At 41.3% G+C, this 25,266-nt stretch overlaps 2 protein-coding genes across 3 annotated transcripts; one reads left to right on the plus strand and one right to left on the minus strand.

Annotated features, from left to right (window-relative positions):
• Nucleotides 1-13,372: 13,372 nt before the first annotated feature.
• Nucleotides 13,373-15,502, plus strand: LOC109138370 (uncharacterized). Of its 2 annotated transcripts, XM_027290728.1 has the most exons (3): nucleotides 13,373-14,262; nucleotides 14,903-15,251; nucleotides 15,435-15,502. In XM_027290728.1, the coding sequence occupies exons 1-2, from the start codon at nucleotides 13,390-13,392 to the stop codon at nucleotides 15,236-15,238; spliced, it is 1,209 nt and encodes a 402-aa protein (XP_027146529.1). In that variant the 5' UTR covers nucleotides 13,373-13,389; the 3' UTR covers nucleotides 15,239-15,251; nucleotides 15,435-15,502. The 2 variants fall into 2 exon arrangements, with proteins under 2 accessions (XP_027146529.1, XP_019113883.1); XM_019258338.2 differs by lacking the exon at nucleotides 15,435-15,502 and having other exon boundaries at nucleotides 14,903-15,269.
• A 499-nt stretch (nucleotides 15,503-16,001) lies between these two features.
• LOC109138619 (uncharacterized) lies at nucleotides 16,002-18,478 on the minus strand. The gene is made up of 2 exons (XM_027290727.1): nucleotides 18,384-18,478; nucleotides 16,002-17,977 (listed from the first exon to the last, which is right to left on the minus strand). The coding sequence occupies exons 1-2, from the start codon at nucleotides 18,456-18,458 to the stop codon at nucleotides 16,025-16,027; spliced, it is 2,028 nt and encodes a 675-aa protein (XP_027146528.1). The 5' UTR covers nucleotides 18,459-18,478; the 3' UTR covers nucleotides 16,002-16,024.
• Between the last annotated feature and the right edge of the window lie 6,788 nt (nucleotides 18,479-25,266).

The raw sequence follows: 25,266 nt of genomic DNA on the forward strand, positions 1-25,266 counted from the left end.
CAATTCCTACACAAGGCAATTCATAGTGCTTTACAGAGGCAAGGAAAAACATTGGACATTAAGACAAGCAATAGAATGAAAAAATAAAAAAGAGAAGAAAATCTAAAACAGCAAATTTGAAAACAATTTAAAACATTAAACGAATCACTGGATTATGATTAAAAATTCTTTAAAAGTTCTTTAAAAGAGCTCAGCCATAAGCACGTGAAAATAGAAAAGTTTTTAACCTGGATTTAAAAGTGCTAAGAGTTGGGGCTGATTTCAGTCCTGCTGGTAGTTTGTTCCAGTTGTGAGCAGCATAACTGCTAAATGCTGCTTTACCGTGTCTGGTTTGAACTCTGTGTTCCACTATCTGACCTGAGTCAGTAGATCTCAGAGCCCTACTGGGTCTATATTCTACTAAAGAAAGAAATGTTTCTACAGCAAAGTAAATAAAACTATTGATCACCCTGCTTCTTTTACTTCTATTCAGCTTTGACAAACATGTTTAGAACAAATATAAAACTTAAACTCATAATATCATTAGAATCGATATAAAATCGGTGATCATGATAAACAAACTTGATCAGAATTAGAAAACCACACCAGGATTTATTTTCAGTTTGAGTTACTTTTCAGTTTTTAATATGTGGTCTGTTACCTCCATCAGGACCTCCATCAGCCCTGGTCACACTGCCTAGACAATTATGAGACACCAAAAAGAAAATGTGTCGGCTTGTTGAGAAACATTTCATATTTCATCAGGTCAAACCTTTTCAGGCACATAAACAACTTGTCCTGTGTTTATTTGAACCATCCATCCACCTTCCTCTGTCAGTATCTGCTCTGTGGTGTGTTTACCACGGCCATGCTTGACCTCTGCTCAGCCTGCTTACATCACCCGCTCACCCGGCTCCCATTCACTGTTCTTCCACCACCTCTTCCTGCCGATCCAAAATCCCTGTAGTACTAGTGCAAGTCCAACCTCCTCCACGTGGGACTTTCTGACTGTTACCTGACTTTGCTGGCACATTAAAACATTACAGCAGATGGATAGAGCCAGAACTGACCATCGAGGAGTCACTGACCAAACTGCAGTGTGTGATCTGAGCAGAAGTTCTTCACATTCCCCTGTATGCTCTGCTGCTCATGAAGCAGTTCGAGCTGAAACGAGTAAATCTCAGGCAAAATATATTTTTCCAATAAACAGCGTGACACAAAAACTGGATTTTAAAACATGGAGGTTACTTGTCGTCCTGCTCTGCGGTGAAAACGATCTACTGGCCATCTGTAAAGAACACTGAAGTGTTTGCAGGTTTCTTCTTCAAACATCATCTGTTTATGTGCCTGTGTGTATTTACATGTGCATGTTTCCAACAGTACGCATATGAATGTGTGTATGTGAGCATGCACGTGCCCGTCCTCTATAATAGCCACGCTGCTATCAGCCATAGCCTCTCACAGCTACTGTGGGACAACCAATTCCCTTTATCAGGCTACTGATAACAGGCTTTAGCTCTGCTCTGCCATCCCACATACACACCATCGCACACACACAGGCCACTAAATAACTAATTAGCTTCTCTCTGGGGGTGGGGAATGAGGGGCGAGGGGGTGGTGGGGGGTGACCCACCGCTCTGACAAAGGCATGCAGCGTTTTAATGTAAAAAAATGAAATCAATAAAGGCGTGGGGCGTCGGGCAACTAGCAACCGGCCCCCTCTTAACATTAACAATTATAGTGATTAACAGTGATACGCAGAGCTCATTATTCACAGGCAGCGGCGAGAGAGAGAGGGAGAGAGAGAGGAGAGATAAGCTTGTTTATTGGAGAGGGCCCTTTTCACAAGGTGCAGTCGTTCATCATTTGGGCTGAGGGGGTTGGTGGGATGCGGTGGCGGGGTGTGCGGGGGGTTGAGGGGCACCACAATTAAAAACACACTGTGACCTTGTGGCTGGAAGGACCCACAGAGGTGGAAAATTTAAACAGGGAGAAGAAACATGAGGACGGCGCAGCAGCCGGTATCCTGCCCTTCAACAGCCGCCGTCAAAGTGTCAAAGTTGGTTACTGCTGCAGTTACTAATGCTGACGCTCTCTCAGCTGCAAGTTTAATACAGGGTCTCCTTCTATTATGTAAATGTGCTGGTATTTTACATGTTGTCTCATGTCTAAAACACTCACCTCTTTGCAGCATTAAAAACAAACAGGGGCATATTAAATAAACACCTTGCCTAACACTAGAACAAAATCACTGAGTTATCATGTCTAATGCACAAAGAAAATAATAAATAAACCATAAAACACTGTGAAAGGGTCTATTTGAAGATGTTGAGGCTAGCTACAGATGTTTCCTTATGCATTATGGGAGGAAAAATGAAGTTTCCAACAGCAAAATCATTTCACTCTTTATATCATTATTTTTGAACTCAGCGCTCCCTCTCGTGAACCAGATCCTAAATCTCACACAGGGATCACGCTCTTTGTCTGATTACAGATTACTGTGTGTCTGAATGACAAAACGCCATCACATCACAGCAGAGGAATGAAGCAGCAGTTATGTTTTTCATGACTGAAAATATGACCAGGATCTGACTACAGGCTTCATAAAGTTCCTGACTTACTTCAGTGAGGTTGTGTTGTAGTGATGTGTTTGTAGGAGAGTCATGAACGGGCCTGAGACCTGAACCCAGTCTGTACCCTCATCTTTGAGATCCAGCCTGTTAGACTTCTTGTCTTGTTAATGCAACATGTTCACTGTCTCGACATGTATCACACCACACATGTGAATGCAGATGATCAGCGCATTCAGAGAGTAGAAGAAAGAAACCCAACACTTGTTTAAGACCTGCCAAGCTCTGGTTGGGTGGCAGAACTCTACCCAAACTCGAGTCATGTTTTAATGGGACCACTGCATGTACAGTAGAGAAAGAGTTTCCTCAGCTCATGGATGTGTTACTCACACTAGACTTTGGTTTGAATTTGAAGGTTTCCCGGTTAAGAAGAGCCCTTATGGTATCAGTGTGACATGCCTCACTTTAAACAAGTGTCAGCCCATGCTGTGTGCCATCTGTGTGTGTTTAATTGGTGCTAATTAAACACATCTTTTCATTAGCATAAATACTGTACGTTTTCAGGAGCAGGTTTTCACCTCCGGAGCCTCTTTCAATGTTTCTCCCGTCTTTCATCAATCCTTCCTCCTCCCCTCTGCTTTTGTCTCTGCACTCCAGCACTATAGATGCTTAATGAGCCGTAAAATATAATTCAGAAATGATAGTCGTCTGAAAGAGACGGAGAGTGAGAGAGAGATGGAGAGATGGAGAGATAGGAAGACAAAGACAGTCTATTGTCAACACTGTTTCCGTATCAGCAGAATCTGCTCTTCTCTTTTCACCGTGAACCAGCAGCCTGAGAAATTTCACCCTGCAAAACCAGCCAGCCAACACAGGTTCAAATCTGTTTTTACACCAACAGTTCACATGTTGTGTAGGCAAACAGCTTATTTCTAGTCATGTTTCCTCAGTTTGAACCTCTGCTGGAAGTATGTCAATCTGTTAGCGTGTAGACCAGTTCACAGTTTAACCATTGTCCTTATTTATTGTTTATTGTCTTAATTTTACAGCGTCACATGAACACAAAAACTAATTAAACATTTTTATTGAAGACTCTCTGATGTTGATGTAACATCCACACATCCACACTGCTTGTGACATTTCTCTGTCATTTTAAATAAAGACATGGTGAGGTTGGACATGTTTCTGAGGATGGGTTTGGCAAGAATATCAAATCATTCAACTCATTCAAATGACACTTAAAATCATCTAACAGGGTGAATGCTGTCTCTGTCACTGCCTGTATGTTTCGCACTATGCAGGGCTTCCTGCTCTGCTTCAGCTGACAGAGGTTCCTGATGGACAGTGAAGTAACTGCTGTTAAATGTAGCTGCCGTTAGTTAGTTTACTTAGCTGTGCCCTGTGAGCTCAGAGCATCAGGAGTTTTTACACTGGTGCCACAGGGATTTTGAATTAGCAGGAAGAGGTGGTGGAAGACAAACACTGAATCAGAGCCGGGTGAGTGGGTGATGTAAGCAGACCACAGAGAAGATACTAACAGAGGAAGGTAAAAGAGAAAGAGTGAGCAAGAAGAAGAGTGAATGTGGGACTGACTTTTAGAGCTTGGTGAAATAAAAGGCTGAAAGACAGACACCGAGCTGCTGTTGGACTAGTCAGTAATATTAGTCAGTAATATTAACCTGGTTGATGTTTGGTTGGTAGCAAAGTTGTTGACTAGTTTTTCATCAGAAGTAATGTAATCAGAACAAATACTCGAGTACAGCTGTGGGCACCAAATCATAAAAAATACCAAATCTCACATAATGCTGCTTTCCAAGTCATGAGTCATCGATGCTCAAGAACTTTTCTGAGTTTGTCGTGTAAGATCTGCAGATTCATGACATGAGAAGTCCACACGCCTGCCCTAAGACGCTACATGAACAGTCCACTAGCTGTATACTATATATATATATGCATAAATATATATATATGACAGACCTTGAATGGAGATCATTTGAGAAATTTCATTGACAGGGTTTTCACACAGATATTGTATATTCAAAACAATGTTTTAGTTATGGCTACAACATATGTTGTTTTGAATGTAGAATTTAGTTATATATAATAATATAGTCATTTTAAATGTATTCTTTGAAATTTGATTGAATTCTCACCCCACAGAAGCTCAATGAAGTCCCCCTGAACTCATTTTAACCACAGCATTAATGCAAAGAGTGTTAAGAAATACAGTAATTCCATCTCATTCACTTTGCTCATATCTCATTTACATCGTGCATCCATCCTGCTTTGCGGTGGAGAGATAGTCAGGATCATATTGTTCATACGTACATGCTGAAGACATAAAAAAGGTCAGAACGAAGAGAGAGGAAGAGACAAAGACAGACACGGTTGTTCTAATGTTGTAATGTGTTCACTGGGTTTCAATAGGCCACATTATGCAGCTTAATCCACTGATGTATTCTGCACCTTAACTTGCTGCAGTGTGACAATAGAGAGCTTTTCTCCTCCAGCTCGACTCCACAGCTCACACTGAAGGCTGGCCTTCATGTGCCAGTCAATGATGGGTGAAACAGATCTTATTAGATCCAGTGAGAGTGGAAATCATACTTTAAATGTACCTGCTGCACCGGGCTGCCCATTGTGTTCTTTTACCTATTGTGGAGAAAATCAAGATACATGGACAGCCATCTACATCTACACCCATTCAAAGAAAGAGAAGTTGAAATTAAACATTTCCATTACTTATTAATATACCACAGTGCCTTCATGTTGTGCTGAAAATTCAGCCCAGAAATAAACACACAGATTTAAAGATATAAAGCATACTGATGTTAAAGCTCCATTCAGCAGTTTCTGGGATATTACACTGAATATCATCATTAAATGTGAAGTGTGAGGGGTACACTGATCGTTGTGCCTCAATCTGTTAGAAATGTCTCATCTTGAGCATAAAGTTCATGCTTGTATTTGAGGTGAAGTTCATAGAGGAGAGGGAAAAGAAGATGGAGGAAACAGACAGGAAGAACAGGAGTTTCTTGTTGCAGTCCAAGGTTGAGGTGTTGCTAGCTAGTCTGTCTGTCTTGTCTGCTCAGTCAGTATGTTGGGCAATATGTTGCTTTGTTTCAGACCTAAACTTGTTGAGCTAATTACAGCAAAGAGGCTATAGACAGACATTTCCCTGAGGAGTAGGGGAATGGGATGCTCTGTAACTTTGAGAACACTCTCTGTCTCCAACAGCGACCTCTGTGTCTGTGAAGTGAAACCAATGTGGAAATACCAAAGACTGCAGTTCCTCAAACGTCCACTTGAGGCTGGCTCCAGCAGTGAATCAGTCTCCATAAGTCCCCATGTTCAAATGTCCAACTTCACAGCAGAAATAAACATGTTTACAGCCTGGTAACAAAAACAGTTTTGGTCTCTGTAGCTAATTTCCCCGTTCATGACAACTGTACTGAGGGTGAATTTATATACAACTCACCTGTTCAGATGATAGACTGCATAAAGTGTGTGGCTACTTTGATTGACAGGTGGGTGCCATTACAGGTGGCTTGTTTGACCAACCAGGCTTCATCCAGACCGTCTCAGCTCCACCTCTTTGCCCATCTTTGGATTAACCTGAATCCAAGGCAGGCACACTGAGCTTCCCAACAGCTCTTCAGAAATCTGTGTGACTTCATGAAGACTACGTCCGTGTTTTATACTGTCTATGATCTGTGTTGCTTTCAAATTAAAAACATCATTTCGACCAGAGAGAAATAATAGGAAGAAGTGAAGACAATCTTTTAATCCATTTGTGCTGAGATTTCACTTGTGTCGACCTGAGGTGAGGGGCTGTTAGCTGCTCTTTCTGCTATGCCCTGATGTTTTGAAGACACACACTCTCTCTGAGTGTGTAAAATAAAGTGTTACCACAGTTTTTAGAGTGATGAACCCATACACCTGCCGGATGGTGTTTATTGATCAGTTAATTCTGCAACAGATAAATTCATCATCCTGCTTTGAATTCATTATTCTTTTTATCAAAGGTTGATATAAAACCACCTCTTTCTTTGTACTTGTGCTCCTGGAATGATCAAACGTTCACATGTTTGATCCGTATGCAGAGAAATGAAAGAACCCTCCACAGTCAGCAGAACAGAGTCAATAGAAACAGAGACATGAACCAGTCTATTAATGATAAGAGCTAATTAAACTGAGAATCAAGCCAGATGAAGGAGATAGGCCTGTGTGTGTGTGTGTGTGTGTGTGTGTGTGTGTGTGTGTGTGTGTGTTATATGCACATCGACGTAGCACTTAGCCTGAGGGCTGAGGTGTTTGACCTGTGTTTGACCCAGTTATACCCCCAGCCCCCATCTTCTCCATCTCCTGTCTCTTGTCTTCCTCCTCCATCTGTCACCCTCATCATCAGAGGCTGACAGGGAGCGGGGACAGAGTCAAGGGTACACACCCACCTAAACTCACTTCACCACACTTTTACATAACTTGCAAGACGCAAACGTGACAAAGGTTGAGCAACACTGAGCAACACTGAGCAACACGTCAATCTTTGTACTATTTAGATTACATTGTAATGACTTCACTGAGTGAGTACAGCGGGGTTGTACCATGTCCTCCTCATCACAGATTTCAGGTAGTTTACTGGTGAGTTATCAGCCATGTCACCACATTGACGCAAACAAAGCAGCTTCCACAGCATCATACATGCTGATGATCACATTCAGTGTGTGTGTTTGTGCACTGCAGTGTGAGCCGTGCATATTTTGACTAACCATCATGCAACAGTCAGTTTGTTACATTTTGCACTGAGCGCAGTTATAATACTGTTTGCTGCCATTCCCTACCTGTCCATCAGTTATTCCTCACCACCTGGGGTGACACAGCGGTGCAGTGGTTAGCACTGTTGCCTCACAGCATGAAGGTTCGAACCCCCCAGCTGGCTTAGGCCTTTCTGTGTGGAGTTGCATGTTTACCTGTCACCTGAACCTGAACATACACTCCTCTATATATGCTGAACTACTTATATTTGGTAATGATGTATTTGAGATGAGAACAGGCCAGGTGCTACATTGCTACAATCAAATACTGGACTACTGTATCAGGTCTACAAACAAAATGCAGCTCCTGCAGTCTAAGAAAGTCATGACATGGTTCCCTCCTTCTTGCTCTTGCCTGTTACTGTTAAACACCATAAACTCACAGAAGAGCAGCTGATTGGCAAGAATGTTAGGTGACTGTCAGCTATTAAAATGTCCAACTCCACAGCAGAAATAACCCTGGTGAAGCTCTGTTCACACACACATGCACACACACACACACGCTGAATGTGAATCACAGAACTTTGTTAAGTTTCTGTACATATGAAAGAATAGAACAAAGACAGTCAAAGTGTGTGTGTGTGTGTGTGTGTGTGTGTGTGTGTGTGTGTGCGTCATCATTCACATCATCACACATCAGTTCTTCTTTTCTGCTACCGCAACCAAGTGAAAGACATAGACCTCCTCTCCTTTCCTTTCTTGTCTTCTACTCTCCTCTCCTCACTTCCTTTGCTCCTCCCTCCTCTCTCTCCTATCTATCTGTCTCAGTGAAAGGCCGGTGTGAGCACAAAGGCCTGCTGTGGTAGGTAGTTATAGAGCTCCATTGTCACACAGCCTTTCTCTATCTGCTCCATCTTAATAAGAGCAGTCATCATTTAGAGTCTAAGTCGCTCTCAGCCTCCTCGCTTTAATTATGACGTATCGATTGTCTCGTTAAGTCTAGTTTGGCTTAATGAAATCTATTGTTACCTCTAATTCTGTCTTCCATTGTCCCGCCCTGCAGCGCTCGGTGTGTGATGTGGACCTGGGCTCTCTTTGTGCTGTCTAATCTGACTGTGTGTGTGTTCGTTTGTGTGTGTGTGTGTGTGTGTGTGTGTGTGTGTGTGTGTGTTCGTGTGTGTTTGTGCCTTGGTTTATCTGTGTTTGTGTCTCTAGGTGTGTTCTTTTTTTCACTGTGTGTACTTCTTTGCCTTAAACCTGTGTGTGTGTTTCTTAAAAGTCTGTCTGCATGTGTGTGTATGTGTGTGTGTGTGTGTCGGGCCTCGCGTCGATGGGTCCCCGCTCTAAAAGGCGCTGCTGTCACCGTTTATCTGCTGCTTCCTGATTCCCTTCCATCGACTCTCAGCCAATCAATTCACTAAATGATGCAATTATACGCCCTCCCTCTCCACCCCCCCACATTTAAAGTTGAGAGGTTTATTTTGGATCAATCCAGACCACTTTGTGTGCAAATTACACAATTGCATTGCCTTCAGATTCCTTAGGCAGCCCAATTGGAGCAAGCCCTGGGTGTGAATGCCTAATGAGAGACCCTGTCCTTCAAAAAGGCTCTGTCGAACACAGGCAGAGACAATTAGAGAGGCGGCGGCGAAAAAACAGCCATTCCTTCTTTACAGGGCTCCGCTCCCCGAGCTGCCTTTACACCATATTGGAGTTCCATTCACCGAAATCTATCACTTTAAATGGTGCTTTAACGTTGATACCTTGTGTCATTTTGAGCCTCTTATGTCCACATTAAACAAAAGAGGCCTTTATGTGCTGTAAAGGATCCATTGTAAAGGCTCTCATCATGGATGGAGACGCATACATGAGTCCACTCTCACAGGGCCATACAATGAGTGCTTCAGACCATTAAGATTTCAAAGGCTTCAGCTCATCAGCTCATCAGAACCAGCTCTTCTCATTACAAAGTTTACAACACAACATTGTCATTGTTGTACTGTGTCACTGATCCATTGTATGTTTGAGGGTTGAGCTGTGAAGAAGACGGGAGATGTTGATTTGTGGTGTGTTCAGACCAACTGGAAAGAGTTCATGACTTCATTTATTGTTTTGGACTGTGAAATAATTTGCCATCCAACTGCCAATGCCACGCTGACGGCTGAATGATGCTGTAAGTAGTTGTTGTTGGTGATTTACAATAATCTAAGGCCCCATTTTCACTCTCATGTCAAGTGAGCTTTCTGTCACTCCTGAGGCTTGGACATGCTTTCCGCAGACATTTGCAGACTTCTACCAGTCATACAGGCAGTTCAATTCATACTACACTTGCACAACCTCATGACTTTCTTTCAGACACATGGTGGACACACACCATGGCAAGATGAGGTCTGCTGAACTAAAGAACTGTGTGAAAATACTTCCTTTGTCCAGTGTCCAACATGCACAGTCAGCCCTCGATATGCATACAGTCCATGTGGTCCTACATTTCGCACTGCACGGACATTGCAGAAACAGGCAGATGATTCATTTACCAATGTCGACTTTTGCGGACATGTGGACAAGGAAAGTATGAATTGGCCTTTAGCCTGTCTCGATTTGTCACATAACAATTCTACAACAACTGCCAGTGTCAGTAACAGCTTAGCTAAGTGGCTATCCACAAACCAATACAAACAAAATGATAAACTACAGGTTCAGTGTCTGGACTGTTCAGGGGTCAGATATGGCAGCTTATCAGCCTTGATCGTATGTGTAGAAATGGTTGTTTCCCCTCATTGCTTCATTGAAATGGAGAGTCTCAAATTTAGTGGGTTGTTATAGGAATAAATGGGTCATGGTGGTATGATAATATGATGGTGGCATGATAATGGTTCATTCTTTACCTTTGTAAAAAGACATAATAATAACTCCAGATAACAGTGTTCTTGTTTGCCACAGTTGAAGGAGTTAAAGCCATGTCACACCTAATGCAAAAACATGACAGCAAAAAGTCAACCCAAAACACATGACTACTATAGTATAATGATATTACAAATATAATATTATATAATACATACATAATGTGACCATGCCAGTCCTCCCTGACAGAAAAGTAACTGGCTGCGTTCCATGGTCGTGCTGCAAGCGAACAAGGTTGAATGTAGAGCAGGCGGTGGACGTTGAATATCTATCAGTTTCTAATCAAACAGCAGCAGCAGGTGGGTGTGATGCTGAACCTCATTGTCATTTTACAGATTTTTAAAGTGTTGCCAAAGACACTACAGACTCAGTTCTTTCTAATGCTGCAGGTACATGTTCAATATTTTAGCACAGGTTTTAATTTCAGATTTATCTGAGGTTCATTTTAATGTATGGCTACTGTGTAATAGATTTATTCTAATGTATGTTTAATGTATGTTTACATGATGCTACCGGCTGCTTGAATTTCCCTTGGTATCAATAAAGTATCTATCTATCTGTTTACTTGCACTGTTTCTGAGATGAGTGAAACCTGTTCACATAAAATTTGATTTATTTACTTTTTTTTGGCTTCTCCACTTGACCTGTGGTGCTGCTGTGGGCATGTGCTGTATGTCTCCCATAGTGCATCACGACAAAAAAGGTATCACCTTCCCCTATAACATGTTTCATGATGTTTCCAAGATTCAAACCTGTATCTTCTCCCCTCAGCAGGATCTCTAACCTCTAAACTATTTTCTCCCCTGTGAATGACACACAGACTGACAGCTGAGCTGCAGGACTGGAGCTTTAAAGGAGTCATTCACCCAAATCCCTGTCTGACCCCGGCCTTTTGCTCTCTCTTTGTCTGCGCTTAGTTCAGGTTCTAACACCAGTCAACTAGAAAACACTCTGATCCTCGGCCATGACTAGTCCCTTGTGTATGTGAATGTGTGTGTGCATGTGAATGTGTGTTTGTCTGTGTGTGTGAGAGAGCTGGACAAATCTACCAATCTATTCCCCAGCAGCAGTCCTGAGCAGTCAAACATGGCTGGCAGTGCTGGCTGACTGGAGGGATGATGGATGGAGGCTTGGTTAGCTCTGCATCATGTACTGAACATCAAGAGTACATGGCAGTCTGAAACGGGCCTATAGTTACAGAATCACAGGTTAGAACCCTGAGATCACCGAGACAAGCTGAAGGTGAAGTGAGAACACAGCAGCGACCTTCAGTAACACACAGTGAGCCTGAAGCTAAGAAGGTTGCACTGGTTAGCTCCCATGTGGGTTGAAGTATAGACTTTGCTTATACTGGGCAAATCCCAGTGTGCAGAGGTTTAAGCTGGGGTTGTTCTGGGCAGCTCCCAATAGGCAGTAGTATAGACTCAGGTTATAAGGGGCAGCTCCCAGTACACAGGCTACAGACTGGGCTAATGCTATACAGTGTCTGCATTCACAGGGGATACGATGAAAAATTATAGTACATTAATCTTCTGACAATGTTAGGTGACTTATCAAGTGGCAATCTCTGTGGCTGTGAAGAAACTGCAGTTCCTCAAACGGTCACTTGAGTCAGTCTCCATAAGTCCCCATGTTCAAATGTCCAACTTCACAGCAGAAATAAACATGTTTACAGCCTGGTACAAAAAACAGTTTTGGTCTCTATAGCTAATTTTTATAGAACTCTGTTCAAATGATATTAAGGCTTAAAGTAATTCATAATTAACAGTGTGTCTGCTGGATGAACCTCTCTGAGCTTCACAAATGGCTCTTCAGAAATCCGTGAGTGACGTCACGGAGACTACGTCCAGGATTTATACAGTCTATGGTTGAAACATGAAACTGTCCTGGAGAAATAATCAGTACAAAGTACCGCCTGTGCTACAACAGATATTTTATTTGTGCCTGGGTCCTGCTGATAAAACCTAAAGTGGGTCAAAAACAGAGAAACATTATTCCAACTTTGGAGTCTTCAGATATTATTTCAGAATGTTACAGGTTAGTCCCTCAGCGAGTCTTGTAGTCACATTACTGTTTATCCTAACTGACTAAACTAAACTGTGTATAGCTTCATCTAACTCAACTGAATCAAATGGATTAATATTAGATTTTATTTCAGATGTAAATTATAGATGCATTGTTAATGATTGTGTTTCTATAATTAGGAACAATTAGGATAACATTACAAGAACTTCCAGTGTGCGAACACAGGTCAGCCTCTGCTCCATGGTGTGCCAATAAGCCATGATGTAAGCTAGCATTCATGATACCAGAGCTCTACACTTGCACACCTACAGTAAATGGAATGCAGCCTTTATCAATGTTATTAGTTACACCTGTGATTGACATATATGAACTGACAGGAAGCAGGAAACTCTATGTTTTCTATTTACACAATGTTGAATTGAACAAATTGTAGGAGCTTATGGAGACGTGTTTGAACATGATTGTACCTGAAACATTAAATGTTACATTGAAATTAAATTCAGATGGTCTGTGAAGGTTCTCAGTCATCCAGTTCATCTTTCTTCAAAAATGTTTGGAGCAACTGGGCTGTTTGTAGATCCATGAAGATGTTTCACCTCTCATCCAAGAAGCTTCTTCAGTTCTGACTGACCTGTGAGGAGTCTGAGTATTTATCCTTGGAAAGCTCGTAAATCAGCCCATTGTTGGTTGTGATGACTGTTGTCAGAGTTGTTGATAGTCACATGAGGTTTGGTGTGAACAACAGTCCAACATACCTCAGGTGACTCAGACTCCAAGTCCAGTTCCCCCAGACTTAACCTTTTTGAATAAATTCAGATGTCTGGCAGCCTAAATTCTGCTGCCTGGCTAGGACAAAGTATTGGATTTTTTGTTGGTTTGGTTGTTTTTACGGAGCCCCAGATATGTCATGGGGGGAAAAAATAATAAGTTGTGGCCACGAAATATTAACTCGTTCCCACAAAATAATAAGTTGTGGCCACGAAATAGCAATTCGTTCCCACAAAGTACTAATTTGTGGCCACAAAATATTAACTCGTTCCCACGAAATAGGTAATTCGTTCCCACGAAATAGGTAATTTGTGGCCACAAAATATTAATTCGTTCCCACGAAATAGTAATTTGTGGCCACGAAATAGGTAGGCCTAGCTGTGCACAGCTGGATGAGCAAAATCAAGCGCAACTCCTCAAACAGGAACAGTCACTGTCACACAATGGACAGGGATAGTATGATAGAGCTTTATTTTAGGCTGGGAATGAAGTACAAAGACATTTTGAAAAGCCTGGCATTGGAGGGATTTATTATTAGCGAGAGGCATCTCCACAGACTATTAAGAGCCAGGTCGCTGCACCGGCGTAGGTACGACTTGGACGCCGGGATTGATTTCATTGTTGACCAACTGCAAGGCTCTGGAAAGGATCACGGTTATCGGTGGATGTATACAAAGTGTATACAACACGGAATTCGTATCCGAAAAGAAGACGTCAGGATCCTCCTCTCTCTGCTGGACCCCGTTGCTTCACAACTTCGACGGACCAGACGTCTCTCGAGGAGGCAATATTTTGCTCAGGGACCTAACTTTGTGTGGCACATAGACTCATATGACAAACTAAAGCCATACGGGATATGCCTTAATGGCTGCATTGACGGGTTCTCACGCAAAGTCATGTGGCTGCGGGCCGCTCGCACCAACAGTGACCCGAAAGTCATCGGGGGGTACTTCGTAGAGACACTGGAGCGCTGTGGGGGCTGCCCCAGGCTCGTACGGACTGATATGGGCACTGAGAACGTGGTTGTCAGAGACATTCAACGGTATCTACGGAGAGATGACGTGGACGATAGAGCAGCGGAGAGAAGCTATGTCACAGGGGCAAGTACTGCAAACCAGAGAATTGAGAGCTGGTGGGGAGTGATGAGAAAACAAGGAATCGAACCATGGATCACGGCTGTAGGAGAACTGAAGGATGAGGGATTCTTCTCCGGGGATTTCGTTGACAAAGCTCTGTCACAGTTCTGTTTCATGTCAATTATTCAGGTAAATATATTATGATCACACCAAGAAACACAGAAACTGTATGTTACACACTCTGTAGCCTATTTATTGTTTACAGCAGTCTGAAAACACAAACAGATAGACACATAGCCTACACTCGCAACTACTCTGTTGTGGCTGGACTTCCTCTCAGCGGAGACTTGCCACTTGAAGCGAACCCGGGACTCCCACATCTAAGACCGTGTCGCTAACCATTACACTAACTACTTGTATATCAATGAATGAGTTTGCACTAACTACTTCTATATCAATGAATGAGTTTGCAGGTAAACTTATGGTTGGGGTGTGAATAGCTCGGCTGTGGCCAAGGCTATTTGTACCAGGGGTGCAAATAGACACTCCGAATAAATAAACTGATTAAAATGATCAGGGTGCCACATGTACACTATCTTATATAACGTTAGGCCAAATACATATTTAAGTCACTGAGTTTATCTTATATATTTATGCTTAGGCTATGTAATATACAGTGTGTAGCTATTGATTCTTTAAACTGTTGTGAAAATAAGACACACAACGCAATTTAATCAACTTTTATTGCATTGTTATATGCAAAGGTCACTGTTTAAAAATGCAGTGTTTCAGTTAGGCTATGTCTAAATCATTCTTGTTCCTTCAACAGGAGCTATTAAATGACATCCAGGGTGTTTGGAATGCTCACCGTATAAGGCCCTCCAAGAACCCCAACGTGCCAAGTGGGATACCTGATGTCATGTACATGGCCCCTCACCTTTGGGGTGCAGAAAACTGTCTTGTTCCACTAACTGAAGATCTGACTGCATGTAAACACAGCTGCACATTTTTAAGTTCAGTCCCATGTGATGTGGATTTGTTTGATTTGTGCACAATAATAATGGAAGAATCAAGCTTGGAGTTCCCGTCTACCATGTCTGATGCTGTTGATTTATATATTCAGCTGAGGGACACAGTTCGTCCACAGTTATTTGGGCCAATTTGAGTGGACAAAAGCATACAAAACATGTACAGTACTTTAGTACATGGCATATTGCACATACTTTTCATATTTGTGCAATTATCTTAAGTCTTATTTTGATGGTTGCATCATCAATGCTCTTTATGTTTCCTGCGTGTCTGTTTTAATCACAGTGGAAGAGATTAAATAAATGCAATGTTTGATCAAGTATTATGTCCTCCATAACAAATCACAACACATTAAGAAAGTGATGTGTAATATAACTGTATATGCTATATATATATATATGCAGCATATTACCATATGCGCATATACTGTATGATGCATATGCAGCATATGTGCAAATATCCTCATACAGGTTCTTAAAGATGTATGGAATGGAACAGAGAAGACATCAACATGTAACAAACTTGAGTGGTTTAATGATCTTTTTAAAACGTAATTTGTACGTAATAGGATAAAAACAGTTTTCAAACTACTGGCTACTGATAGTTTCAGAATAATTGTGGTAAATATCTCTAAAGTTTTAACAACTTGTGTAAACAGCTCAATACATTTTAAACACCTTGAGAACACCACTCAAGGATCACATTCTGGGGTTGCTATAAACAACTGCAACTGTAATAATAATATAAATCAATCAATTTCATTATGCAGGATAAGAACAGCTGATAGTTGCATGATAAATGAGGTAAACATCTTTGGAGTTTTAACAATTTGTGTAAACAACTCACTTGCATTTCAAACACCTTGAGAACACCACTCAAGGCTCATATTCTGGGGTTGCTATAAACAACTGTAATCAATCACCTACACCACATCCATTACCCACATTGAGCTTGTGAGAATGTTGTTAAATTCACTGCGAAAATCTGGATAGCTGTAGTAACCAATGGGCAGCTTTAGTACACATCCGCATGTGTGGGACTGTGGTCTGCGGAGGAAATTGGTGGTTTCTATGAACACAATTAGTATGGCCTTATCCAAGACATCAGATCCTGTACAGAACCGCAGGAAAAGCTGAAGGTTCTTGCAATCAATTTCTCCAATGTACCTCTTTAGGTAACGCGAAACTGTTGATTGGGCTGCTGTCATCTCCTCTGGAAACTTTAGAAGCGCCTTCACTGTTTTTGCAGTTGGTTTTTTTTGTGCAATGAAATGATGCAGTCCTTCTGGTGGCAGTAAACTAGCTACAGAAACAAGAACAGGACGCCAGCACTTAATGACATACATTGGGGCCTGAATAATTACTTTGTGTCCTATTTGTGACAAAACAGGAAGCAGAGTGTCCTCGGTAGGGACTTGTTTACATTCATGGGCATCAAGTACATCCAGTAATTCATCTGTGTCCACAGAATTAAAGTCCTCCAAAGCCTTCTCAAGGATAGATCTTTCCTCATGTGATACGTACAGCAAAAGAGAATCCTTGAAACTACTGGTCGTCGAGTCACACAGCACCTCTTCCAGAAATGGTACCGCAAGTTTCACTGGGAAGTAACCAGCTTGTTTCCACCCTACTACAAACACTCTGGCTACAGCCTGCCATTCTTCCTGTTGAAAGTCATGCCTGATGAAGGGGACTTTCACTTCAACTCCCAGTGTGCAGCTATCATAAAAATCCATCCAAAATTCTGTCAGGCAGTCTCGCAAGACACCACTTCCTTCCCCCTGTTCAAGCTCTCCATTTGGTAAACGCATTTTGATGCAGACCTCAGATGCCACAATTTTGGGGTCCTTGAAGGCATTGATCATGTCAGTGAGACAGTGACCTCTTCTTACAATCAGTGTTACAGGAGAAGATTGTGGTTCAGAAAGTGCTTGGGCTGAAACATCTGCCTCCCCTGCAAGCACTGGAGGAGACAGTGACTGATCCACTGTTTCAGAAGGTGCATCATCCTCCTTTTCTGGAATGGCCGTTTCAAGGTTTGGTTCATCTTCAGTTACATCCAGCCTGCCTTCACCGACAAAAATAACTGCATGGGAATCTTCGCCTTCGCCCAGAGTTAGCAGACCATCCCATGGTAATGTCTCGTCCAATTCCAAATTTCCACTCGTGGAAGCTCCATCATTAATAAAATGGTGGTATGTTGATTCTGAATTTCTGTTTTCCACCAACAGATACTCAACAGCTTGATTCTGGTCAGTGAGATCTACTTCTGAGGGCTGGCTTGTTGTGTGATCATCCTCCACTCCTACTGGGGGCTGTTGTCCCGTTTTCATTTTGGTGCACAGATAAAGTCTGAGCATTTTCAACTTGCTTTTGTTATACAGCTCATCTACTGTATTAGACACATTAATATGTATCTGTGAGCTCTCCATGTGAGTTGAATAGTTTGAAAGCCTTTTTTTTTTTTTGGAACAGCCATTGGGGAAAAAGATGTTTTCAGCCATAACTTTGATATCTGCCACTGTTTCGTCTTTTTCAACAGAGAGATGCCTGGTTCCTCCACCATTTGCAGACTTCACCTGTTTGTACCTTTCTTCGTCCTCATCATAATCCATCCAACCAACCTCCAGTCGTCTCACTTTACGTTTGGCATTTGTATTTCCTTCCAACTTAGATGATCTCTTTTTTGGAGGCATCCCCTCACCTCCAGACAATCTTTGTCGTAGTCTTGAAAGTATGGATTCTTTCCTGGATGGTGATTCTTGTGACAGTGCTGCTTGTCTGCAGAACGCCACAGTGGACACTCTGTCTCCAACTTTGGGGATGTACTTTGCCAGGTCACTGTCTGTCATTAATGGAATGACAGTTTCATCAATCTGGAAAAAATGTAAGATACTCCAATCAATAAATAAATGCATCAATACATCCACATGCATAATATAGAATGGATATTTAAAGGAAATTAAGACCTATAAAGGGTGTAGGTATTCACATCGTTTGTTTTACATTTGACGTACTTTTGATAACATTTACATATGATAATGATATGAAATTATATTTTTCCAATTTAAGATGACTGAAAATTATTTTTAATTGCTGTGTATACACACTTGACTTTTTAATGTATTAATGATGTATTGAGTACATTAAAATATAATAGTCATAGTCAATAGTCAATATTAATCTTATAATAAAAATACAGAGAGAGAGAGAGAGAGAGAGAGAGAGAGAGAGAGAGAGAGAGAGAGAGCACAAGCAAAGACAGCAGCTGGTGTGGATTACATTTTCATCTTCAAGTTTCTGAATCACATCTTGCAATTTGCGCGCCTTCAAAAAATCTCGCAGTGGAGTATCCATAGTTGACCTGTAAAACACAGGAAAGTAAAATCAATAGTTAAACAGCCTTAAAAACGAATAGATTTTCCAGATTCTCAATCTATGAATACTGTTGCTGCAAATACTGGCGGTCCTGCTCCATCTTTCTTTCTTTTTTGTCATTGTCGTGTGAGCTACTGGGCTAATTTGAATTTCCATCCTAGGGATGAATAAAGTATACCGTGTAAATGTAATTTACCACTGAACTCACTGCCTCTCATTTATTTTTAAAGACAGCTGCACATTGTTGAGCTCTGAGGTTGATGCAGCAGATTTAAACATCATCCTAGGCTACAGAAGAACAGCATCTGATAAGCTACTGTCCATGGAATTACTTTAATCTTTGATAAATCAAAGTGAAATGGTTTTATTATCAGTAGGCTGTGATAGACTGATCAATTTTCTAATCAGTGTTCTATCCAGGACCAACCATACCAACATAGGAAACAATAGTTTAAAGGAATTGTATCACATTTCACTGCAGAGACCATAAACTGTATACAGTCTATGGCAGAGACTGATTAACAGGCCTAGTGAACTATTCCGGAGAATGACACTGGGTGTCGTCATGACACTGACAAAAGAAATCCAGCGGATATCCTAGTTACAACATGATTGAGCTAACTGGAGTAGGCCCTAGTTTCATGTCGTGTTCGACAATAACGGGAGGGTTTTGACAGACGGCGGTTTGCTGCTGCTGTTAACTTAGCTGTCAGCAGCAGTAGCTAAGAACTACGATAACCATAATTACAAAAAAGTGCACACATGAATAGTAATGTTTGTTCAATAATTAGTTTTATAGACTTAACAGACATCAGATTTAGTCAAAACGGTTTTGATCAGGCTAAAGGTTCCCTTGGCAACGTGAAGTTTGTAAGTCGGTAGCTAACTTTACCGTTGTAATAAAGTATTAAATACAAACCTAATTAGCCTAAATATCAGCAACTTATCAAGGTGACAAGAACAGGACAAGAAAAGACCCTCACCTTGGGCATCACGACACGACAGGCATCTACTGGTGCTCGATTTGCTCATCCAGCTGTGCACAGCTAGGCCTACCTATTTCGTGGCCACAAATTACTATTTCGTGGGAACGAATTAATATTTTGTGGCCACAAATTACCTATTTCGTGGGAACGAATTACCTATTTCGTGGGAACGAGTTAATATTTTGTGGCCACAAATTAGTACTTTGTGGGAACGAATTGCTATTTCGTGGCCACAACTTATTATTTTGTGGGAACGAGTTAATATTTCGTGGCCACAACTTATTATTTTGTGGGAACAAATTGCTATTTCGTGGCCACAACTTATTATTTTTTCCCCCCATGACATATCTGGGGCTCCGTATGTTTTCAAATGTAACATCAATTTATTTCTCCTCTCTGATTGTGCCAATGATCTGTGCACCTGTGTTCATGTGCTCATTTATAATGCTCAGTGGCAAAACAATCAATGTGACCTGGTGAGCTAACAATCAGTAATGGATGAAATAAAGCATAAGTATCACTTTAAGTCTTGGGTCAGGTGTCTAGGTGTCAGTTTTGGATCTATAGATCTATACCACTGGGTTACTTTGGCACAACAGAAAGATTCTCAGGCAGGTTCTGCAGTTTAATCCTTTCACAGTGGATTTATGTATTCATGATTGACATCAGAAATAATGAAGTCCTGAGTATGTGAAAGTCACACTTAATAAAAAAAAATATGTGTATCACGCCTTTGTGTTCCAATTTGACTGTTCAGTTATGACTGTGAGAGGAAGGAGTGGGATGTTGGATGTAGATCGCAGCGATCGGGCAATAAAGGTTTTAAAGTTCTTTAATTGCCTCCATAAACTGTGTGTCAATAAAAATCAAGACATTTCTGTTTTTCTTTTGGCTTCACTTCATTCATAGCTCTCTGCTCTCCATCCCTTCCCTCAGAGCTACAGCAGCCTCCACATACAGCAGAAATGCCCTTGAATGAAGAGAATGACGTGGATGAGGGGGAAAAGTAAAGGTGGGTTCAAAGTAAAGGTGGAGATGAAGGAAGAGGTGGAGGTGGACATAGTGTACAGAGACAAAAAGCACTGGGAGATAAGGGAGGGATAAAGAGGGGAGGAGAAGGAGACAGAGGGGGAAACATGCAAAGCCCAACACCAGCTCTGTGTTGGGAGAGGGGGGGGGGGAGGCCCAGTAAATCAGCCAGCCTCTTGTCAACACCTCCCACCAGCTCCCCCCAAGGGGCTTCTGAAGCCACTGAGCTGAGAATAACAAATGGCCGTCATTGGCCAGGCAAAAAGCTGTGATTATAATTATCACATCCCACACTGACCTTGCATAAACCTTAATCCTTCTCCAATGGAGCATTTAAATAGGCTGCCAACAGCGACAGAGATGAGGAGCGAGGGAAGGAGGGGGAGAGACGAGGAGGGAGGCGAAGTGGGCAGGCAGGAGAAGGAGGAATGTGAGGACGAGCGGAAAGGGAGGCGAGACAAATGTAAAGATGAGGAAGTGGGAAGGAAAAGGAAACGAGATGGAAGGGGAAGAGTGGAGTGAGTCATAGAGAGGAAGAGGAGGGAAAACTGAGAGAGGAGGAGGAGGAGACGGAGGGAGGTGAAGCGGGGAGTGTGTGACGAGTGTAGTGAGTGCAGCGGTTCAGCAGCACACCTGGAGGTTCAGCAGTTCAATACGAGGAGTAATGAGGAGGTGAGACTGTAAGTCAGTGAGCACAGAGAGAGGAAGCACAAGTACAGTCAAAATGTCAACTGGTTCTGTGCAACTTTATTAAGAACAGACAACAATGACAAATGAGAGAAAAGCCTGAAAGAGATGATACAGAAACTCTCTCCAGTTCAGAATCACAATCAGGTTTATTGCCAAGCAGGCCTTGGCGTTTTGGGGCATGACAAACATTAAGCAAAAAAAAAAAAAAAGATCAAAATCAAGTCCTGGAAGATATAAAACATGTACACTGTGGTTTGAAATGAAAAGAGCTGTACAGTTTGTTCAGGAATGTGGAAAATATTCACCAGGTAGTTTGCAAAAGTTCAGAATACTGAATTTATTTATCGATGACATGAAGCACTGAAGCTATACTGAGAGCTCCGGGTGGAGCAACACCTTACTAAAATACTCTATACAATAACTGTGAATCACAATTCCATCGATTTGTCTGTAAAAAAATTAGTTAAACAGTTCGTTTGAAAATGGTCATATTCTTAAAAAATAGCCAACAAATAATCAATATCATTTCTAATATCATTAAAACTGACACATCATGTATGTGGAAAAAAACACAGTACAGAGACAGAAGTCATTTATCTCTGAATTCATCAGTGTAATATTTGTGCTGCATCCACATCACTGGTTATTTAAATGTAGAATTAGACCATCATACGCCAGTATCTGAATAAAACAATAAAACAAGACGATAACTGCTCGTTTATAATAGTTACCCTCCAGATGTGGAAAGTGTTGAACTCCTTCACGGCCTCTAAAGGATGTGATGTTTGGTCGGGGGAACAGATTCCAAAAAAGTTCACTTGTGCTAAATTATTATAAAATGATGTCACACCTGACTTATCCACTGAAATCTGCTGCTGTGAATAACTCTGCAAACACAGTCTGATTTATTTTGTGAATCTATTTATATTCATTTTCACAAAAATCTGCTGAATTCTCTTTGAGGTAGGATCAGAATTACAGTGTGATAAGGCCTCACTACACACTGACTGCAGACATTTAACAGCAAACAACAGAGGTTAGCTGTCGGTTCACACATTTCTGGTATCACTGCAAAGCCTGCTCGCCGCTTCCAAAGGCTCTGCTACAAGTTACTGTTACACAAGCCTTCGCAGGCGTTCTCCACTGATACCAAGTCAGTGTGATTTGGAAGTGAGGTTACACATACTCTGAATGAAGACTGATTGTTGATTAAGTGAAGGTCTTCCTCTGGTCATAAAAGAAAATTAAAAAAAGAATTAGACACGACATCTGGTAAGTGATCACAAACACACATGAAGCCACAATGTCCTGGGGTCAACTCTGGCCTGGATACAAAAGCATGTTGCCAAAAATATATCTATAAAATGTAGACATGTTTTTAAGAAAAGTGAAAAAATCCTTTGTTGGACAACAAATAGTACAGAGGCAGACAGGAAACAAGGTCAGGAAGATGAGTATGACATGATGCAACAAAGGATCAAACCATGAACGTGGCTGTTATGTGGCTGAGCCAATTAGCTTTGCAAAGTAGAGACAAACATGTCCCTGGACTTCTGAAGAACTTTAAAACATCATGGATTTACTCAACCAGCAAAAATAGAAAAATCTGAAACTTCATCCTAAAAAAGCTCAAGTGCTGTGTAGTATAGAAACAAGGAAGAACTCAACTCTTCAGTCCTCCTTCAGTGCAGTGTACTCTGTACAGTGACTCCTACTGTACAGCAGGTGGGTGTTACCTCTCCTCAGCACTAGATGGGGTAAAACTGAAGTACCATCACTGCAGTCATCTTACTGAAACCCACTGCACACAGCACACACACGTTAACATGTGCAATGGAGTTTAAAGAGTTTAAGTTAAATGTAACTGTAAAACAAAACAAAAAAAACAACTAAAAACTGTGATAAAAAAAACCCAACATCATTTATTCAGGATCAGAGAACAAAAACAATAAATCATTCAAACATGAAGAGAAAAGGAGTATAGTCTGTTGGTCTTTTTATGTTTCATGTTGTAATGCACACACATCATATTTATTCTGCTCTCTCTGTATTTATATGTATCCTGTATGTTTTTCCAAACACACACTGGAGTTCTATGAGGCAGTGCTATTATTAAACACGTTATTTTCCATGAACTGATGAATGAAAGATTGAAAGAACATCTACAGTACAGTCACCTCTCTCTCTCTCTCTCTGGGTGGGTGCATGTGAGTGAGGTCGAGCCTCAGGGAGGTCAGAGGTCAAGTGGTTTGACCCTGAGGTCAATTGAGTGGCGCTGCCCTCACTCCTACAACATTTTACACACATGCTCTCTCTCTCTCTCACACACGCACACACACACACACACACACACACACACACACACACGCACACACATACACACACACACACACACACACATCACCGTAATAGGATATGAAGAGCTGAAAATGTGTTGAAAATACTGCTGGGGTCTAATCGTTCTCACCACTCGCTGTGTGTGTGTGTGTGTGTGTGTGTCTATCAGCTGGTGACACCTTTTCTCTACTATAGTTCCCATTTTTAACATTAACAATCAGAATATTGAGTGACATTTTATTTCGACCACAACTGTGGTACACACTTTGACCTGTGTGACACCAAAAATCTGAATGATTCAGCCTCTGCTGCTTTGATTGTGAGCGTTCTTTATAATAGTGTTTCTCATGAGTCTCTGGATAAAATGGAAGTGACACAATAAATCATGGGAATAACTCTAACACACACATTTTTCACCGGAAAAGTTTTATTAGAATTATTATTGACTGAAATTTTGACAAATTCATTGATGAACACTTTTAATGGTCTGCTGATCACTGTGTCTTATATACGTATTCAACAACGAAAGGTCCAGTGTGCAACATTTAAGGAGATGGAATAAATAAGCATAAATATGTTTTAATGTTTGTATATTAACCTGAAAATAAGAACCATTATGTTTTTGTTACCTCACAATGAGACTTTATATCTACAGAGGAAGAGGCTCCACCATGTTGAACCTCCATCTTTCAACAAACCCAGAACGGACAAACCAGTCTTCAACTGCAACTTCACCACTAAATGCCACTAAATCCTACACACTGTACCTTTGAACTTTAATGAGCAGCAGCCAGTTCAATTCTTACTAAATTCACAAATTAAACACGTATACACATTTTACCATATTAGATTTTATTTATTTTATTTTGGCTTTGGGGGTTGGGATGATGACCGGCAGCTGGGACCTTTGTAGCATCTCTCTCCCCATCATCCTGTCATGTCTCTACTGGAGCTATATAATCTTAGACTTTTAAAGATCTAAGATCTAATTTCATTATTATTGTGTTTGTGTGTCTGTACGTTTTATTTCAGGGACTAACTGTGACTTTTCGAGGGTGAACTCCTGAGACAGCAGCCTCATAGCAGTTACCATGAGGGGTCAAGAACAGAGACCCTCATGGAGCTTTCATTTCTGGATGTAAAGTAAGTAATTATTTTAATTGAGATTTTTTTTTATTAAATCCTTATTTCTTTGCAATTATTATTATTATTATTATTATTATTATTATTAATGATAGTAGCAGTAATAAAGGTGTCGACCATAGCAGCGTGTTGTAAAGAGATTAGTCATCTGACCTTCCAATGAATGTGTGTTTATTGAAGTGATTCAGTGGAATAAACTATAAAGTGGATTTATTATTGTGATTCAATGGAAGAGGGGAATTACAATCCCAGTCAGATAGTGTAAGCAGCCCTGGATTGAATTAACTAACTGCTCACACTGCTTTACATTACACTCACACACACGCTCACACACACACACACACACACACACACACACACACACACACACACACACACACACACACACACACACACACAGTCACACATACACACAGATAGGAGAGCTCGTGGACACAGTGCAGGCCACCAGTGCTGTGCTCCCAATCCATAAATCATAATGTTTCAGCAAAAGCAGAATTTCATTTCCCTGCCGACGTCTTATCAGGGTGAGGAGGGATATATAGCCCATCACCATGCTCGTTTATTATCTCTGTGAATAGGCTGTGGCAGGGATAGGGCTA

The sequence above is a fragment of the Larimichthys crocea genome, chromosome XVIII (assembly GCF_000972845.2).
Source record: "Larimichthys crocea isolate SSNF chromosome XVIII, L_crocea_2.0, whole genome shotgun sequence".
Taxonomy (NCBI): Eukaryota; Metazoa; Chordata; class Actinopteri; family Sciaenidae; genus Larimichthys; species Larimichthys crocea.